At 34.3% G+C, this 16,743-nt stretch overlaps 1 protein-coding gene across 1 annotated transcript; it reads right to left on the reverse strand.

Annotated features, from left to right (window-relative positions):
• LOC124636215 (GDP-mannose 4,6 dehydratase) lies at positions 1-16,660 on the reverse strand. The gene is made up of 8 exons (XM_047172172.1): positions 16,547-16,660; positions 16,233-16,387; positions 12,995-13,189; positions 10,553-10,793; positions 4,972-5,204; positions 3,352-3,567; positions 674-813; positions 1-128 (listed from the first exon to the last, which is right to left on the reverse strand). Exons 2-7 carry the CDS (start codon positions 16,302-16,304, stop codon positions 682-684), a joined length of 1,089 nt encoding a protein of 362 aa, XP_047028128.1. The 5' UTR covers positions 16,305-16,387; positions 16,547-16,660; the 3' UTR covers positions 1-128; positions 674-681.
• Between the last annotated feature and the right edge of the window lie 83 nt (positions 16,661-16,743).

Raw genomic sequence — 16,743 nt, forward strand, 5'->3', positions numbered from 1 at the left:
CAATGTTCTGCCTTTTAAACAATAGTTCTAATTGTGATAGTTGGAGATCGCACGTCTAGCAACAGTCTTCTTATTTGAAATCACACGCGCTTCAAATGCTCGTTTCCAATGGAAGAATTGCATTGATCCTGCAATAAATAATAATGTCGGGACAACTTTTCACACACGGTTGGTTAGCCCCATGGTAAGTTATTAATTAACTTGTGTTATGGGTGCTAACACAACTGATAAACTACATATAGCTACACATACATATTTATAAATACATATTGTAACACCCAGACCACGGCCAACAAGCATGCTCATCACACAAATGTCGATCGAACCGGGAATCGAACCCGGGACCTCAGATTCGGCAGTCCGGCTTGGTGACCTTTGCGCCACAGAGGTCGTCAATAAAATAAATAAATAATTATTTAAAGTTAGTCTTTAAAAGAGTCTTCCTTTTTGAGTTTGTTAAAAATAAACGTTTTAATTTTTATGTTATAGATATGGCTATAGGCAATGAGTTAATGGTTACATTAAACCACTTTTCCAATTATGTATATTTATCAGGTGACTTCCTTACATATAAAATAGGGCAAATGCTGAAATTTAAACCAGATATATAGGATTGTGTGTAGGATATAAAGCCGACTAAAATGACAAATTATAAAACGAAAATGTATGTTACCTATTAGCCTACGCCTCCGGATTCCTCTTCATCAGCTCGAGGTCTGCTTCCACCATATCTTTGACTAGCTGGTCGAAGGACACTCGAGGCACCCAGCCTAGCTTCTGTTTAGCTTTGGATGGATCACCCAGAAGCAGGTCCTGAAATTAAGTCCCAATGAACAAGCCGTAGTTATTCTGATAGTACAGGAATAGTAGGTATCCCCCTAGTACCTACAAGAGTTTTATTACTAATTGTAAACGTGCTGTTTTCCACACTTATAACTGGATTCGAGGTTCGAGGATTCGTAACTCGTTTAGTAGGATAAATAGTGTCGGACGTTCAACCACATTATCAGGTACAAAACTGCTTTTGGTACCATAGAGTTAAGCGCAACTAACTTCGGCTGTACCTGTAGATTTGCTTATAGCAGCGGTTCCCAATTGGGGTTCCGCGGAACCCTGAGGTTTCGTGACAGGCCCTCAGGGGTTCCGTGGAAAATTCAAGATTTCCATATAATCGTTTCACTTTTGACAATACTAAATTATTATTCATTTTCTACTAAATTGTTTTAAATATTGCATTCCAAAATTTCATTTAGGCACCATGTAGGTGGGTACCACTCGGGAGCGTAAGTACGAGTTCGCGACAAGTGGCGGGGGAAGGCCATGGCAGCAGATAATTTAATTCAGTTTTTTACAAATTGTAGATTAACACGACGTGAAATGACACGGCATACGAGTATTTCTAGTGGCTATTTTTACCATGAATCAAAAAGTGACATTATTTCAAATTTTTGCATCTCCGCGAATCCGAAAATTTCGCGCTCGCTTCGCTCGCGCCTCCATGTTACGCGTGATGCTTTTATGTTCGTTTAATTGCTCAGGTATCCAACACCGAAATTTCGCGCTTTTCCGTCGAGGTTTCCTTTGATGTTTATTTTTTATTCCTCTGGTTCAGAAAAAGCAATAGGTAGCGCTTTCTTCGCTAGCTGCTTCTTATTCATTTGCATTTGCTTTTTTGTGTGGATATTGTACTTTTTGAGACCTTATTAATTTTCAGTGGTTTTGTTTATTTTGTACTTAAACTAAAAAAAAATCGCACTCGCTTCGCTCGCGATCCCGGCTACCACTTAATGTCTTTCGTTTGCGTTAACTTTGTCAGTCTTCAAACTGAAAACTATTCAGATACCTAATACACAAAGTCAAGGGCGGCTAAATTGTTTTCTGGCCCGTGTGTGCAGATAGCCATGCTACGCCTGAATATACTGAATATGTCTCTAATCATATAACCATTTGGTGCGCTACCTCAGGCTACGAGCCGTACCTAAGTGTATTTACGTCTTTAGTTTACTTCTTACTTAAGCTTAGGTTCCGCCGAAAAATGGTGAAACGAAAAGGGTTCCGAAGCCAAAAGAATTCGGGAACCGCTGGCTTATAGGACTTTCACATTAGAAAAAAAATGGGGTAATTTGACATTTTAAATTCCTATAAGCAAATCCATATATATGTCGCAGGGATCACGGAGGATGTTAAAATAACAACACGATTTTATCTTTTCCCTAAACAAATCTAGTTAATTGAACAAATCCCTAAATTGGTTCAGTGAAATGACAAAAAACATGTCAGTTCTTGTAAGAAAAATAATGTTTTATGTAATTCACGTTGCCACAAATCAGCTACATGTTTTGATAAGTGATTATTACAAATAGGCATATCATACGCAACTAAAATATTTTTTATTTTTTAAAGATATTTTTGTTCATTCTTTCAAAAAAAAATTGTTCTGAGTAATGGTGATTTTTTATATCAATATTTCCTTGTATTACACACACCTGATTATCATAATTATGTAGGTATATCTTACCAAATAAACCTTTAAAATATCAGAGCAAAATTATTTTTGTCATTTCACTGAACCAATGTAGGGATTTGTTCAATTCACTAGATTTGTTTACGGAAAAGATAAAATCGTGTTGTTATTTTAACATCCTCCGTGATTTCATCAAATCCCTTAGGGAATTGATCAAATCCCCGTTTTTATCATATCTGCGACATATATATATAGATAGAAAGCCGCTGTGGTTATGTACGGATACTTTAGATTATTTCGAGTGTTAGTGATATGTTTTACAATCAGCCGATATCAATTAAGTGGTTTCTTTAACAGTAAAGCAAATATTGATTCTATTCTAATTTCATGTTTATCTTTATCATACTATCAGTATTTGAGTATTATTATTTAATGGGTCAAGTGATTATATCAGCTGTTCGGTTTTGATTTTAATTTAATACTTAGATAAATGATTGATTACACTTACATGTGAATAATATTAGTATTTGGACTAGGTTTGAGAAACTTTTTATTATATCAGAAGTTGTACACATGTATGTTGTTGGTGAGTTTGTTCCACCACTTCTTCTTCCCAGCAAAAACACATAGGAAGTGGTGAAGGGCGGGCGTTTTGGGGGCTGTCTTTTGTAAATTTGACGTTCGAAAAGTGCTGATTTTCAGCCTACTTTGAATAAATGACTTTAGATTTTGATTATGTTTACTAAGAATGAAGAAATATTGAGTGTTTTCATTAATATTTTATGGGTCTCAAACCTTGTATTTACTGTACCAACACCAAACCAAGAGTGACTAAGAGAGAGCAATACTTTCAAATAAATGAGTAATAATAAAACTCCAAAACTCACCACTTCAGTAGGCCTAAAGTACTTGGGGTTGATTTTCACAAGCAGCTGGCCGGAGTCGGCATCGTGCCCCGTCTCCGCGTCGCCGCTGCCGCGCCACGACACGCGGCGTCCCACGCAAGAGAACGCCTTCTCTACGAACTCGCGGACGCTGTGCGCTTCTCCTGTGGCCACTACGAAGTCTTCTGGTTCTTCTTGTTGCAGCATTAGCCACATGGCCTAAGGAATTATGAATGGTTAAATACTATACTCAACATATCTTATGCAGATGGCTCTTTTTACAGTATAGAAACAAAATATGAAACCTATAGGGCACAAAAGGGTTGAAAAGTTTAAAATAATAGAGTTACGATTTTAAATTCATGTTGAGGGAATATCATATTAATAAGTACATAGTAATAAGTATAGGCACCGTGCGGAAACTATAGATGGCGTTATAATCCCGACAGTAGAGACACCGTGCGAGTAAAAAAAGAAACTTTCCAGACCCATTGGTTGTCACTGTCTAGTCTGTAAATGTTATTTTACAATGATTAAAAATATAAAATTTAAATACAATGATTAAAATTATAAAATATGGTTTTCTACCAATAAACAATGATCGGCAGCGTGGTCAAAATATATCAAAAGGCCAAAAGCTATTCGAGTCGGGCCATGTTTTTGATATCATAGAAACAGTTGGCCAAGAACAAGAAACAATATTAACTGGCAAAATTGTTGCTCAGACAAAAATTTCAAATGTATATGATGTTAAGATAACAGTAAGTACCTTTTTTAAATTAATTGTTATTACAATATCTTTAGAAAATCATTATTTCTATTTTTAATTTTTATCTCTGTCCTTTCAGCTTGATTGCAATAGAAACATTAAAAGTGCAACTTGTAAATGCAAGGCAGGTCTATCAGGACAATGTAAGCACGTCTGTGCCTTAGTACCTTACGTAAATTCTGCAGAAAGTGCAGAATCGAAAACCAGTTATGCACAACAATGGGGCAAACCAACGTACCGACAGTTACTGGGTTATGATAAAGGAATGACAATGGCAGAGTTATTTCCAACTCCACCAATAAGTATTAAAGTATTACGTGTGTTTTACAACTGCATTTATCCATTTAATTCTTTTATCCCTAAGCCATGGCATGTGAGTACTATTAGTAGGGAAATAGTAAAATTGTACACCCTTGGAGTTGTTTTTGGATGTATTACAGCATCCAGCAATACAACAATACATTTTGATAACTTAAATTAGCAAAATTTAACACGAATATTCAGAATTTTTTCCATGGTTTGACAGTACAATTTTTGACACTTGAGGGAAAAGTTTCGGATATAAGTCACGGGATGGCAGGGTCATCGCTACGCACGGTGCCTATAGGCGACAATTTTGTGTGTATGTTTGTCATATCATTGTGTGTACATCTTCATGCACAAACGGTTGAACGGATTTTGATAAAAGCAATGATATCGCTTCTGCTTTAGATCAGCATATGGACTTTTTATTCGAATACGGGTACACACGAGTCTCGTAGGTAGCCTATTAATTCAACCTCAAACGTTTTTATTTCAATTGTACAGTTTTCATGTGTCATTACAAAATATCCATACCCAAAAAAAAATATTACCTCAATATAATCCTTAGCGTGTCCCCAATCTCTTTTGCTATCCAAGTTACCAAGCTCGAGGTACTCCATCAAGCCCAGGGTTATCTTGGCGACGCCCCTGGTAATCTTTCTGGTGACAAAGTTCTCGCCTCGGCGGGGGCTCTCGTGGTTGAAGAGTAGGCCGTTACATGCGAACATACCGTATGCCTCCCTGTAGTTCACTACTATCCAATAGCCGTAGAGTTTTGCACAAGCTGGAACATTTTTATTATTATTAATAATTATTGTCAAAGTCAAAATCCTTTATTAAAGTAGGCTAACTAGATTAGCACTTTTTAACGTCAAAATTACAAAAATGACAGCCACCTCAAAACGCCCCCTTTCACCACTTCCTAGTCTTATGGTTGGAAAGAAGAAGCGGTGAAGAACAAACTTCCCAGCAACACAGCTGTCTGTTACAATTACTTATTAATATAATTTACAAGGTATAACACAATTCAATATTTTTTTAAAATTATAAGATTCCGGTCAACAAGCTGACGTTATCTATACAGATTTTAGTAAAGCTTTCGACAAAGTCTCACACAATATTCTAATTTCAAAAATGCACGCTTACGGTATATCTGGTTTAATGTTACAATGGCTGAATTCATATTTGCAGCAAAGATACTTTTTTGTTGCGGTTAATGGCTATCAATCATCTCTCAGGGGAGTCACTTCCGGAGTTCCTCAGGGTTCGCATTTGGGTCCGGTTTTATTTAATTATTTCATTAATGACATTTCCAATTGTTTCCATCACTCTGAGATATTTATGTACGCTGATGACTTAAAAGCTGTTAAGATAATTACTGGTCCTGATGATGTTAAAGCACTTCAGAGTGATCTTGATAGGCTTGTCGAATGGTGTCAAAAAAATTGTATGCACCTAAATGTTAAAAAGTGTCGCCAAATGACATTTACAAGAAAAATTGCGAAAAATGTTGTTGCATCTGAATACTTAATTAACGGCATTGTTTTAAAAGAAGCTGATACCATGCGTGATCTCGGTGTAATATATGACAAAAAATTAACATTCGTATAGATAGTTCAACTCAGATTTGCGCGCGGCCCTATGTGTGCGTCGGCTTGTAAATATACAACTTTCATTCGTGTGACAGTGACGTCGTCCGAGCATGACGTGTTCTCATCGCTTTTTGTTATGGGTACAGTCGTTTACGAAAATGTCTAGTTCTTCACGGAGAAAATGTTTTAAGGAGTCAGGTAGCGTTTCAAAAAAATTAAACAACATTCAAAGCTTTTTATTATTACATTTTACAGTTTATCATTATTTTCTCATACGGCTTTTCAAATTGACATTGACAGTATCTAAGAAATAAATGAAGTGAAATATCTAAGATGAATTAAATACTCCTTACATATTTTCTAGCTCGGGGTACGCGGACAATAAATAAATGTGTGGACTAAGAATGTAAAAGACCTATAATTTAGTATAATAATGGAAACAAAATGTGTGGGGAATTTTAAAAAATTATATTGCTTCGCATAATGTCGACCAAAATAAGACGGAAATAATGAAACTCATAAATGAACGTTTAAGTCAAATTGATGAAGGGATGTTGGGTAATACTTGTCGACATGTACAAAAGAAAAAATAAGAATACTATAGACATTTTGACATGGAGTCAGAATTTATAATTAACATTGGTGAAAGTAGCGAATCCGAAAATTCATCATTTGATTTTTCAAGTAGCGATACAGAATCATTATAAATAAATAAACTAAATTACGTATAGTTCGGCCATTCAGAGAATGCGTTCCTGACACGTCGCGATTGAACTGACGACGTAACTTTGCAATGGCGTTGCAGTTACGATAAAAATATTTTTGCTGGTTGTTTACCGTTTTAACAATTGAGGAGCATTAAAACAACATTATTATATCAATAATCAATGAATGTTATAATTTTGTGCCAAACTGAGTGTCAAATAACTTGGTAAACAATATTTTTCTAAATCTATACTGCGCTATTACAAGGTTATGTCAGCGGTTTATATTTTGTAGTGCTGTGCTAAAAATAACAGGCAAGTATCGTAATCTGTTCTTATACAGTTATAATATAAAATAATACGTTTTGATTTTCTTTTTAAGAATTGGAAAATAATGGACTATAAGACTTAATTATAACGTTTATGAAATATAAAAATAAAACTATGACCAAACCGCATTTTTATACTTAGATTAAAAATGGTAACCCCAAATGGCGTTATGGGCCGCCATTTTGTGACGCTAAAACAGTCGTCCGTTGTCGTTTCGTGCGCATAGACCACGTTTTTCAAGTGTTTTCGATCTGTTTTTATTTGATTACCCGGCTTTTGTTAGACCGAGATATCAGGATTGATTCTGTTATTGATAATAATATAATTATACATGTAGGCGAAGATGATGATGAAGACACCACCTCCTCAAGCAAATCGGAGTCTGATTAATATTCTGTTCGCACATTCAATTCAATGTACTTGTAACAAAGAATAAATAAAACAATTTTATTATATGAATATTACCTTTTTTTGGTTTCCACTTAAATAACTAAAATATAAAACAAATGATTCCGCCAATTTAAAACGAAAATAATCTTAAAATAATGCGGCGGTTCATTTTGAAGGAACGGTAACGAACTCAGTGTTATGTTGTGCCCATCACTAGTCGTGACTAACTGATAGGTGTCAGGAACGCATTCTCTGAACGGCCGAAGTATAATAACTGTACTTTAAACAGCCGTATACTCGTACAACCCCTAAATAACTGTATTTGTACCCGACTGTACCTCTTGTCACGCACACAAAGTCACTGTATATGTACAAGGGTTACCCACACATAAGGCCGCGCGCACGACTGAGTTGAACTTACTATACCACATGTAATTTCCATAACCAAAAAAGCTTCCAAAATGATGGGATTTGTCTTACGAACTTGCAGATCATTCAAAAACAATAGCACAAAAATATTACTGTACAATAGTTTAATCCGGAGTATTTTAGAGTACTGTAGTGTGATATGGCGACCTCACTATGCCGTGCATTCTTTGCGACTCGAGCGGGTTCAAAAACGTTTTCTTTGTCATTTAGCGTTTTCAAATGGCCTAGTCAAAAAAATACGTTCTTATGAGGAGAGATTGAAGTATTTCAGAATGAAATCTTTAGATACGCGTCGTAAACTCAATGATGCTATTTTTGCGTGCAAAATTTTTTCCCACAAAATTGAGTCATCTCAGCTGCTGGCTCTGTTTAGGCTTCGTGTGCCGTCGAGAATTCCACGCAGTCCTATCACACCCTTGTATGCACCCCAGCGAAGAACAGTGTTGGGCGCTAATTCTCCCTGCGCAAGGCTCTGTAAGGTCATCAATGGCTGTAGCGATAGACTCGACTTGCATTCACACAAAAGTAAAAAGTCTATTCTCTCGGGCCTGACTGAATTCTGACAGTTTTTAGTTTTTCTGTATTAGTTTTTCTGTTCGTACTTATTATTTTTTATTGATGATAATTTATTGTAATGTCAATTGGTGTTGTTTTAAATTTGTTAACTTTTATCGCTTTCTTCCTTTTGTAATTATGTAGGTACATTATCACTTTTATATATACTGTTTGGCTTATTTAATTTCACTGTACTTGTAAATTAGTAATTACGTGCATGTCTATACTGAAATGTTGAGTTTACCTATAAGTAATTGTTGTACAACTGCTATTCTACTGTACTAGCTCGTAAGTTCTTGTTTCTTGTATAAACAATAGGGTTGTTTCCTAGTATTCATTTAGTTAAAAATAAATAAATGCACCGAAAGTTCACAAAACTAGAAACACGATAAGCTATATTATATAATTTATAACTGACCATATATTTTTTAATTAATTTATGAAATTTAAACTTAGAGCCTATGACGTCACGCCATTAAAAACGACGAGAAGAGACCGATGACGTCATCCTTTCTATATTTGACAATGAGTATTTGACAGTGACAGATATATAACCCGAAATAACCTCAGAATTAATGTTTTGTTTATTTGCTTCTGTGAAGTTCTGTGTGTTAATTGCATTTAAGTGATACAACTGATGAAGAATTATGGAGAAAGGATTTATGAAAGCTGGTAGTTCCAATCTGCCAAGAGTAGACTCTTTTATGGTCGCTCAATTCTTTGCCAATAACCAAGATTTTTATTCAGCGGAACGTGGATGAACATTCTATTTGGTCGTATTTCCAGTCTCGCACAACACAAACCTTGTAGGTATTCATTTAATTTAAGTTTTTTGAACACATCAAATCTTTTCGAATGCTGACACAAACATAACCTCAATATAAATAAACACAAACTTTACGTTTCTTTGCACCGTTTCAGTTTACCGCGTAAACAACTCAAAACATTTGAGTTATCTTATTTTTGTGCTAAATGTATAAAAATAATTTACATGTAAAAATATTATACTTTTTGTGGCTATTTTGTAAAAATACATTATTAAAATTAAGAAATCAATTAGTTAGTATGTTCGTTTTTTCTCGTCAGATGTACTTTAATGTAAAGGAATGAACAGAGAATGAGAGAACGTTGACGTCACAGTCACGTGATCTAGCGTTTTCTGAGCAATATTTTAAGAAAAATAGAAAAAAATGTAATACATAAAAAATACAAAGATTTGAGACGAAAAATGAAAGAGAGAGTGATCTTAAAATTATTTAGAAGCTATCTAAATAGATTTCCGAAAATTGGAAACAACCCCATTGTTGGTGAACCAGATACATAAAATAAAATAAATAAATAAAATAAAATAATATAAATACTAAACACGTAAACACCGAAAAATTGCACACACAATTCAAAGAGGTTATGTACAAGTTTTTACTAAAAAATTGTAGATATAAAACAAAGATGTATGTAATATATAATCAATGGACATAGTTGTGAACTTGTGACATGAACATCATTGAAACATTGAACCTATTTGAATAGGTAAACATATCATTTGATCACTGATCATTTGTCAGCGATATGTTTTGCGTTAAAGCATGGTCAATACTATTTAGAAAACCATAATCTTTTAAGTGTTTAATTAGAAGCTGTACTCATATTATCGCGCTTAATGGTAGGCATGCATAAATTAATAATTAAAAATTACTTTAAGCGTGAAATCATAAGTCTTTGCGGTTATTAAAAAATCGTAAATAAATACAAACATCATACGCTTATTACACTTTTATTATTGTAGGTACCGTTTTTACAACTATCGTCAATATTCAACACAATGCCAAGTTTTAGCAATCGGTTTTAAGTCTTAAAGACTACATTCTCTCTACTAACACTTTACACTCTCAACTTATAAATAAGTAATTAATTATTTCCAGCGGTTACTTCCCGTGGGAACTACTGGATAAAATATAGTCTATGGTACTCTGGAATAAATTGGTTCAGTAGCAAAAAAAAAGTCTTTAAATTAGTATAGATAGAATAGATTGCGTAGTAGTAGTTATTGCTTTTGACTGCCACTTAATTTCGTTTTGAGTCAAATAACCGTTTAAAAAATCTCATTACAAAAACAAAACAAAAGAACTCACCATAAGGCGACCTCGGATAAAAAGGCGTCTTTTCATTCTGTGGAACTTCCACCACTTTTCCATACAGTTCTGAGGTAGAAGCCTGGTAGATCTTAGCTTCCTTCTCCATGCCAGCTGCCCTGACCGCTTCCAACAGCCTCAGGGTACCCAGGGCATCTACTTGGGCTGTGTACTCGCTTAACTCGAAGGAAACTTTGACGTGGGACTGAGCTCCTAAATTGTAAATCTCTTTGGGCCGGATCTGTGGGAAGATAGTGAAGATTTTTAATTAATTTGGTTAATATTGATTTTTGTAAGGAGATTGCATTTTTGGAGCAGACGGTGTCGGTGCTTTGCGTTTTATTGCTATAAAACTTATATATTTTTCAATGTGCTATATAAGTTTATTTATTTATTTATTTAGGCACACCAACAACTTATTTACAAATACTTTCACATATATAAGTTTACAATTGTAATAAGTCCTGCGTAAATATGTTAATTACAGGTGCGCACAACGTTCAAATTAAAAATAACTTAAATTAAACTAAACCAAACTATGCATAACAAAAATAATAATAAAAAAAAGAAGAAGAATCGATAGAGGCAAATGACAAGGTACTATTCAAATTGGTCAATCTTGTGCAAAATTTAATTTATATGAGGCATTTACATTGCGCTTAAATTTATTATAGGGATCATGGAAAATGTCAAAGTTGTCCGAGCTCCCGCACAAAAATCTAAGTTTTTATAACAAAAATCTAGCAGCGGTTTCACCCGCTCCTGAATGAACTTTATCTCGCACCAGAAAAAACCGTATAGGTAGGTATATTACTGTTAAGTTTCATCAAAAACAATTTAGCCGTTTGCGCGTGCAGAAGAATAACCATTTACAGTCACAAACTCTCTCCTATATAGTATTTTGTAATTTTGGTCCAAGGTCGAAAATGAGTACAAAATTACCATCACAGAGTAATTTCTCAAGTCCCATTATTGCAGGCTAGTTAAGCATGTCATATAACGAGATAAAAACCGAGCCCCGACGCGAAACCATAGCAATGCCTAATTAAAGACAGATTACTAATCTTACAAGTAAACAATATGTAGATATGTAAGAATTATCCACTCAAACATCCACTTTTGACGTACAATATTTATTTGCCCAACAGTATAAACCCAGTTGTAGTCAGAAGCCAGTAAGTCTGACGCCAGTCTAACCAAGGGGTATCCGGTTGCCCGGGTATCTGGATTGAGGAGGTCAGAGGTCTGATAGGCAGTAGCTCCTTATAAAGCACTGGTACTCAGCTGAATCCGGTTAGACTGGAAGCCGACCCCAACATAGTTGGGAAAAAGGCTGTAAATATAATCCAGTTGCACCATTTAACTACAACGATAACCATAACCAGCCGTGAAATTGACGAATCGGCGATTTGTTAACTGAAAATAATTCGTTTGTAGTTAAATGGTGTAATTTACCGTACCTACCTAAGTAATAAATTGTTGAGCGATAATACTAGTCTAGACCACATATTTTTCTCATGTATGTAAATAATATAGTTTTGCCCGTATTTGGTTTAACCCGAATTCATGAAAATAATTTATGCGGTGTTCTCGGTATTTAAATTTTCAGCATGACAGTTAATAATGATTTAATAGAATTCTGGATTTATAACTGGTACAAACATACAAACTTTCGCATTCATAATACACAAACAAAACACTGGTACTCAGCTACATCCGGTTAGAATGGAAGCCGACCCCAAAATAGTTGGGAAAAGGCTCGGAAGATGATACTAAAGTATACCTTAATGGTAGATTTCACCTGCTAGGCTCAGATCTCATATCGTGACAAACATGAATGCATGCGTTAATATGACTGCATAGTGACCGAGTTCGTAGAACTATGGTATTGTGTTGTAAAACCACATTAAGTATCGGCCTTGGTAGGCATGCTGCACTGTAGGTATTGTTCAACGCTGGTATGGTAGTTAAGTAGTACTACATAATGTTTATAGTGTTTCACATCTAAACACGCATTTATACAACATACTTTAAATCATCAAATTTTGATGCAGTTTCAGTTGCTCAATGTTTTTTAAGCCATGTGAATAAGATTTTAGAACGCAAAGAACACTTTGGATAGACAGGCCACTGTATTGGGAAAATTAGCGGTTTCTCGCGGTTCCATCCGCGTCTCGAGGTACCTAACTAGTTCCAGTACCCAAATAAAATGTAGCCTATAACCTTCCTCAATAAAAGAGCTCACTAACTAAAGATATATATCTAATCGGACCAGTACTTGAGATTAGCACGTTCAAGCAAAACAAAGAAACTCTTCGTCTCATCATCATCCTCCGAGCCTTTTTCCCAACTATGTTGGGGTCGGCTTCCCGTCTAACAGGATGTAGCTGAGTAGAATAAACTCTTCATCTACATGAATACTATTAGTATAGATTACCTCACCTTAGTAATAATGCGGATTAAACAGGTAGTATCAGTGAGATCTCCATAATGTAAATGCATTCGCCCGCCCGTGTGGCACGCGGGTTGTCCATACAAATGCTGTATGCGGCCCGTGTTGAACGACGAGGATCGACGGAGCACGCCGTGGACCTCATACCCTTTGTCTATCAGGAACTCGGCTAGGTATGAACCATCCTAAAAGAAACAAATAGTTAAAAAAAACACGCTTTTTATAATGACGATTCGACGATAGGTAGTTATGTATTGTCATCAGAATTCAGAGCGTGTGCAAAATTTCATCCTAATCAAACACCAGGAAGTGGGTCAAATTAAGATTAAAAGATTGTATTGCATAGGTACTGACTGAGTTACAATAGAAGCTAATATAAGCATGTTAAAAAAGTAATATGTTAATGTATGTTAGCGGCAAAATTTTAAGAATTCGAGTAGAGAGCTGGATGTTTGTAGTATATTTTCACTAAACGAAACATAGCTGCATTCTGGCACATAAAAAAGGAACAGGAATCTGAACTGATGTACTTATAATAATGTATTATAAGTAATTTGTATCCATATCTAAAATAATTGTAAATAATGATAGGAACATGTAGGTGCTATTAGTTAAAACCTTGAATAGCTTATTTAGGTCAGTAAGTAATAAAATGACGAAGTGTTCTCACACTATCTATTAAGTAATTAATCAACATAATGTAATAGTGACTCATTTATTTACTGTTGCTTTTCTATAGAAAAACAAACATAAACCAGATGTGTCAAAATAAATATAGATACATACATGAGTAACATGAAATAAATAAAAATATTTAAACAGCCCTACTGAATAAATAAAAGTTTTCTTTTAAGGTTGCTTAAATGTTATTTGAAGGTTAATTAATGGGAGCCTATTAGGACACAATAACGTTAGTAACATTCAGACAGTCCAACTGTATAATATTTTTATTAGTGTACCTACAGTTAATCTTATCATACATGATATCAATCTATTAATTAAATTTTATCTATTCAATTAGTGTATTTACAAGAAAAAATAACGGATATCCTTAAAAATGGGATGCTTTTAGTGAGTTTGATAATATAAATCACTATATAGTATAAAACAAAGTCACTTTTTCTGTCTCTATGACCCTTTGTACGCTTCAAAACTACACAACCGATTTTCATGCAGTGTTTTTAATAGATACGGTGATTAAAGAGGAAGGTTTATATGTTAATAATATACATTAAATAGTTGGAAAATGCTGTTCCGTGCGAAGCCGGAGCGGGTCGCTAGTAATAAATATCACTAAAAAGTATGTCTGTTGTCTATCAGAGAGGACATATATCACTATAAAAAAACATGGCGTCTGTATCCTGTCTATAATGGGCGTTTTGTTTATCAATTGCAACAATGTCATAACATCCAGAATTGTGCTGAGTTTACAACAACATTCACATTTTTAAAATTCATGCAAACATAACGCTTTTGTTAATCAAGACTCCTTTCAATAATTTAAAAAAGTTAACGTTTGCAAATAGCATGACATAAAACAATGCCTTAATTTGAATGTCTTGATAAATTCAGTATAATAAAGTCATTTATTTTAGTATGAGTAATTGGGTATTTTAAGATTGAACACTAAGTCTATAAGAGCAATATAATACTGGCAAAGTCAAAGTCAAAAATTATTTATTAAGGTAGGCTAATAAAATTAGCACTTTTTAATGTAAAACGGGGGGCGTATTACATGAAAAAAATTTTTCACCACTTCCTAGTGTTATGGATTTTAACATGTAGGCACACTCAGTCCCGCCTTTGTGCTACCAAACGAACAATCCAATAAATTAAAAGCACTTTACTTCTTAATCTATTTGATACTCAGTAATTGTTTTGATAACACGTTTCAGATTTCAGGGAATTACAGTAAATCAGTTAGGTAATTACCAACAGACATCATCATCCTCCGAGCCTTTTTCCCAATCATGTTGGGGTCGGCTTCCAGTCTAACCGGATTCAGCTGAGTACCAGTGCTTTACAAGAAGCGACTGCCTATCTGACCTCCTCAACCCAGTTACCCGGGCAACCCGATACCCCTTGGTTAGACTGGTGTCAGACTTACTGGCTTCTGACTACCCGTAACGACCAACAGACATATTACAGTAAAATGTCTGATAGCATTAACAGACTCATATGAATTACCCTATCTTATTATATCTACATTAGATTATTGAACCAACTAATTGATTTATTGTTATATACTTTTTTATAAACACATGTTGAGTTTAGCAAAAGATATGGGCAAATAATACTGAAAATTATATTACTAACTATCCTTATATATTTTTTATTTATATTAACCTTTCCGGGTTGATTTTAATGCTAGTTATTTTTGCCAACATTATGTATTTAAAAAATATGATACCTACTTATTATATTCAAAGTTAAAGGAAAAATAACATTCTTGGGCTCCATAGGAAAATAATCATAACTTTGTGTGTATTTATATATGTACATGTGAAAGTTTAGATTTTTGGAGTTGTGAAGCATGATAAATGTAATAAACAACATACAAGAATATTCAAAATAAAAATGAAGCAGTAAAATTGGTACTAAGACCTTCATTTGACTGCATAACAATTGTTTTTACTTATTTTTTTGTTGAAAACAGATTTCTTTTGGCAAAAATTATTATAATTGATTAACTATTATTTAAAAGGAAAATACTGTAACTCTTGGAGTAACTCAGTCTTAATTTATTGGGAATGGAAGTTGGTTCACATTGTTGATCCTAATTTTTGTGGATAGAATAAATTTTAAAATCAAGTAGATATGTAGTAGATACAATAAAATATTTACTTTTGCTGGATCATTTCATCTGTTTAGCCAGATATCTGGTTACTGTATCAGTATGCTATTTAAAAACATTACCTACCCATCATGTTTTAAATATATGTGAAATCCAGAATGTGTTGTTTGTAGGTATATACATTTTTTGTTTATTAAAAATCTTTATTGGTATTCTTACTATGTATTGAAATGCTATAAAAGGAAAACATAACAATATCGGATTTACAATAAAACGGATATAAACGAAATAAAACATAGTTCAGTCCTAAAATTTGGACATAAAGCGTGAAATTAACTATAAAACAACTTCATTTGGGACCGACGTGGCCCAAACGGAAATACAAAACTGCGTTATTTACCGTGAAATACCTATAAACAATGAATCGTACGTACCTGCCCTGTTATGCCGGTTATCAGAGCCACTTTCCTATTATCATTCACAATACTAGAGCCTTCGCCTGACATTATAGTAATCCTCTTTTAAATTATGATTACCGAAGTTCTCTATGGAAGATGAACACGTCTGCCCCACGAGCCGGCGCGCTTTGCTGTGGAAGACGGTGATAAGCTTATCAAAACAAATTAACGCTTCTACGCGAAATGTTAGCCACCTATGTTTAAGCCAATTGCCGAACGACACATTTGTACACTGGATAAGTATTGTGTCGGTACCCAAAATTTTAATTAAACATAATAGGAATTACTACCTTGATAGGAAATGAGGAAAATAAACCTTTTTTTGATGCTAATCCTAAACAACAGCAATACACATAGAAATTAACATTGACAGAACTCTCTCTGAATACTCTGATGACATTGACAACACTTGTCAGTGTGACATAAATGACAATGACAAAACCACTAACAGATAAATAAAATTATTGTGACGCGATGTCGTAAAGTG

Source organism: Helicoverpa zea, chromosome 14 (genome assembly GCF_022581195.2).
Source record: "Helicoverpa zea isolate HzStark_Cry1AcR chromosome 14, ilHelZeax1.1, whole genome shotgun sequence".
In the NCBI taxonomy this organism is placed as follows: domain Eukaryota; kingdom Metazoa; phylum Arthropoda; class Insecta; order Lepidoptera; family Noctuidae; genus Helicoverpa; species Helicoverpa zea.

Bases quoted from the DNA above. Each gene is read 5' to 3' on its own strand.
- LOC124636215 (XM_047172172.1), bottom strand. From the start codon at position 16,304: ATGTCAGGCGAAGGCTCTAGTATTGTGAATGATAATAGGAAAGTGGCT. The intron at 10,794-12,994 runs GTGAGGTAATCT...ATCTTCCCACAG, and splicing joins TAATCCGCATTATTACTAAG to ATCCGGCCCAAAGAGATTTA. The intron at 3,568-4,971 runs GTAATATTTTTT...ATAATTCCTTAG, and splicing joins ACGCTAAGGATTATATTGAG to GCCATGTGGCTAATGCTGCA.